The following is a 4786-nucleotide window of genomic DNA, read 5'->3' as shown; positions in this document are numbered from 1 at the left end:
AATTATTACTTTAGTTCGAAGAGAAAATGTCTTTGAATGAATTATGATATAATAATTTCTTTTAAGAAGAATTAAAGTCATTTGGATTGGAATAGGAAAATCCTTCAATAGAAATATAAAGATATGTACTTATTGTATAAAAATTAAAAATAGTACTACTTAGATTATATTCTTCATTAAATTTTTTTTTATGGGATTTAATTTGGCGCAGGTTATTGATATCAAATCTTTTATATATATATATATATATATACACAAATAATACATATTATTAAAATTATATAACTCTTCCTAATCTCTTATAATAACTTCTTTATTGTAAAATATTTTAGGAAGTATTATAGAATGTTGTAGAAAACTCCATTATTCCTTATTTTATTCTTGAGGAATAGAAATTTGAAAAAAATTGTAGATTTTATATTAATTAATCGTAATACAAATACACAAATGAAGAAAGGATAGAATTATTGTGCAATTTAATGTATTGCAGATTGCTCTTTGCTTGACGGTGCACACTCTAACTCCGGACGATGTCTTCACAGAAGGTCTTAATTGGGGTATCTCCTATGACCTACCCAACGAGAGCAAGTCTGCCCTGGAGCCTTTCTTAGAGTTAAGGAACGATAAATATAAAACAAGCAACAAGCATGATCGATATAGTTCCACTATGATCGCTAATAGATATGGCACCCTGAATTCAGAATGGAATAACAACGTCAAGCAGCATTTCGTACCTAAAAAAAAATATCGCAAGTCGGAATACTATTACTTGCAAAGGAGACACCGGAGAGAACTTTACAACAAACTGGAGGTCATCATGAACGCGTAGGTAGTCTCGCTTATTTTTGTGAACTCGTAATAAATAAATATGATTAAAGAAAAAGTTAATTTGCAAGACCAAGAAGAGACTTGATTTATGTGAAACTCATAATAGATAAATGAACAGCTCAAGAAATTAGTTAAACTAACAAGAGAATTTCTTAAAGCAATCTAATTTCCAAATCTGTTTCATAAACAGACAAAATCATGGCGTATTATACATTTAGAAAAAAATCACTGCATGAGAATATTAAGTGTACATACATTTATTTTCAAATAATAAAGGATTGAATTTTTGCGGTAAATGAAAATGTCTTCCAAGAAATAATTCTTAGTTTGAATTTGATGACGCTCCCGGTAACTCACGTTGAAGATTGAATATTCGTAAAGCACTCTGTGATCGATAATGCATAATAACACGAATGATTGGATATTAAACAAATTGTGATCACAACGACGATGTAATGATATAATTATTGATGTTCTGAATTACGATCCGATTATTTCTGCATCTAGTAACGATTAATAACATCTACGTTAAAACAACAATTTCTCCTGATCAACTTTTTGTACTTATCATTATCCATTCAAATTAATCTATTAACCTGGATTTCAAACGAATCTATTAACCTGGATTTCAACATTTTGAAGGGAACAACGAATTTTCGCGAAACACTCTCAGATGAGAGACACATTTGGTAATAAAATGAAACGGTGGTTTTAGCGACTCCAGAGCGATCGAACGGCCGTCTCGTCTCTTTATGGAGACCCGTCGATTTCCTTCCGTGTCATCTATCGACGTACCAACGTATCGACCGCATTAACAGGAGAAAAGCCGATACATCGCGATAATGATGACGAGACCGAACTCTTCATACCGCATGTCGGTCGAAGAGATGCGCTATTATCACGTCACGTGAGCTTACAATTTGTCAAGTCATATTGTATTATTGGATGTATGACGGTAGCAATTACGCGGTGGGATTTAGTCAATTAATTTTAATTATTCGACGAAGACTCGAACCGAATTTTATCAGAACGCTAATGTTAATACGCTAATGTCATTTTTAATGCCATTTAATATTGTAAAATATCAGCCAATGGCATTAAAAATGCCATTGGCTGATATTTTACAATATTAAAAAGCCTTTTCCTGGCAATCTTAAATCAATAAATTAATTTATTATTTGCATAATTGAAGATATGTACATTTACATATATTTTTACAATATATTGTCTTAGCGTTTTTCAGTTTAAATATTCCTTTTAAATCGCATGTGAAACTTTGTTGTAATTTGTTAGAGCCAATTTCTTTTCTCTCGCGAAAATATGACCTGAGACACTTTTTTATCGCAATTTCATCGACTTTCTAAGTAGACAAGAACAATCTTACATTTAACGAACATCGCTGAACATTAATGAAAAGATAAATCCGAGTTATTTAGAACGCTCACAAAGCACATAACTTTGCGACTGCAACTGATGTTGCAAGGCGACAAAAAGAAATCATTTGTCGAGCCTCGCATAATTCAGCGAAACGCGTTTATTACAGCGTTCCCTTATTACAGCCCACGACATTTTTGAAGACGTTTATCGAACGACATTTAGCAGCACCATTTACTCCATCTTGTTCAGGATAACAAGACGAGCGTTAAAGTATTGCGGCTAATATCCGTATGAAATCATTCACCCCTTCGCTGGGAAGATAGTAAAGTGGTGGTTTACGCCCGGCGTCTTATGGCGACCGCTTGGGTTATGCAAGGATAGTTTTCTCTCTATATATATGAGTGTGTATATGTAGGAGGAAGGGGGGAAACGTCGCCGGTGGTTTATAAGGGATTGGTCGGCAGTGGTAGTGCCGTTGGTGCGGCTTAAGGATGGTATGAATCAGAGGGTAACGCTTCCACGGCCCGCGGAACGGCGACGAGGAGTTGTTTCTGAACGGGTCTGGCGGACCATTTATCCACTTCTCAGGCAAACGACCACGGGAAAATAGTTTCTCTCTCTTCCACATCCAAGACCATAACTAGATTTATATCTTCTGTCAGGGTGGTCCGATTATTTTCGTCGGCGGATTTTCGTTTCTGGTCATACAAGAACCTAGACAACAGCAGCCGAGAGTTTTTACTCGAGAAACATAGTACCGAAGATATTTAACTTGGGAACCTTCATAATAACATTGGTGACAGTTTGTGAAGAAATCCTCTGAAAACATGACTCGTAATGCGGAATTGAATGCTGAGCGTCTTACTTCTCTTGTAAAAGTAGATTAAGGGCGAATTTTTTTAACTAATTGCTATAACAAAGAGTAGAATAACGTAAAATCCATTAAGAAATACTCATTCAGCTAATAAATTAGATTTTGTTAAATAAAATAAAATATTTTTTTTTATAAAGAATTTAAAATATTTTTAATTTTTTATTTAAAGGTTTATAAAAATAATGGCAATAAAATAAATGGCAATAATATGATAATAAGAAAAAGTGAATATAAGAATAATAAAACAGAGAGAATAGACTAATAAGAATGAATGTGTATTTAAATGTCTCATTATTGTCAAAGAAAATTGGGACGTTATTTAGAGAATTTGTAAATTAATAATAAATATACGAATGAGATAAGTTTAAATGACATTTGCATAACGTAAAAGAATGAATCGGTTCAAATGGCACATCAGATTAGCTATATTAGGCTGACAGTTTAATTTTATCTTGTCTCTTCGGGAGATCCACTTTTCATTAAGATCTTCTCTACAAAATAAATAGTCGGCACATTTACTCAAATTGCCAATTGTTCAAGTTCGTCGATGGCTTGTGATAAATGATTCGTTTGGTTTTTCCGCCTACAAACACAAATATTCATTTTTTCCTTTCTGTGCAATGTAAAACGATTAAACGTGCAGTTATATAATCTAGAGAGCTGTTTCGTTTTCATTAAAATTCTTAACTTTTTATCAGAATTTTGAACAGAGAGAAGAAGGAGATTAAAGAAGACGTAATATCATTCTGTAATATCGTTCTTCCTTTTGAAATCAATAAGAAAATAATTATTATCTCCATTCAACATAGTCAAGATTGTTTCCGGATATACAAAGTAGCAGTGATATGCAGAATATTACTTTTGCGATCCAATAATCTAAAGATATGACGAAAAAAAAACAAGTTGAATTTAATGAGAGATGAAGCAGATTTTTAACTTTTTTTAGCGTGCAAAATGCATTCTAAAAACGTTCTTTAATTTTTGACGGAAAACTGTACGAGGTACGAATCTGTGGTTCTTTCTTTTTAGAATTAATAAATTCGCTAAAAGTTATCGAGAAGATAAATTATTATGTTCTCCTTTCAAGCTTATGAAACCACTTATTGACCACTTTATTGACTAATTTGAATTTATAAGCTTTTATTAAAAAGGAGCTTTTATTCATTAGAATTCATGGATACATATCTAATCTATCTTTCTCGCAAGCGTTTTTTAAGATAGATCTGTATATTATACATACATTTACAGAAATTTTTCTATTCTTTTTCAGAATGGGCTTTGATGGCAGAATGTGTGTTCTACGCGCGCTTTGCGAAGCATCTCAACAATTAATGCCAAAGGGAAACACTTTAATAGAAGAAATGATGAGAATATCATTTTCGTAAGGATTTTAAAGAGATAGATAGATTTGGCAAATATGCGCTTCGAAGAGCCGTGATTTTAGTATTCTATTTTTCGAATTTTTTCCTCTACATTTCACTTTAAGAATTCATGAATATTAACTGCCGCGTAAGTTTAAAATAATGTGATTTAAGAGACAGGAAGGAAAGGGAGAAAAAAACAAATGTGATGAAAGATATAGTTAACTGATACTAAAAAGATGTAAGATTTATAAATAAATCGCTAAATAAATAAAAGCTAGTAAATAATTTTCCTTAAAATTAAATACAGACATTATTTTGATAATTTTTTGATAAATGTGAAATT

General features: G+C 32.1%; 1 protein-coding gene across 1 annotated transcript in view; it reads left to right on the top strand.

Moving 5' to 3' along the window:
- Window positions 1–4786, top strand: part of LOC105617896 — a 10749-nt gene that overhangs the window by 4490 nt on the left and 1473 nt on the right. Inside the window, exons 2-3 of the mRNA XM_012199436.1 lie at window positions 491–825; window positions 4350–4460. Of these exons, the coding sequence (XP_012054826.1) occupies window positions 491–825; window positions 4350–4460 (446 nt within the window). The remainder of the gene's footprint in view (window positions 1–490; window positions 826–4349; window positions 4461–4786) is intronic.

The sequence above is a fragment of the Atta cephalotes genome (assembly GCF_000143395.1).
Source record: "Atta cephalotes unplaced genomic scaffold scaffold00014, whole genome shotgun sequence".
NCBI lineage: Eukaryota > Metazoa > Arthropoda > Insecta > Hymenoptera > Formicidae > Atta > Atta cephalotes.
The sequence above is the reverse complement of the archived record's forward strand: the minus strand, read 5'-3'. Positions and strand labels throughout refer to the sequence as shown.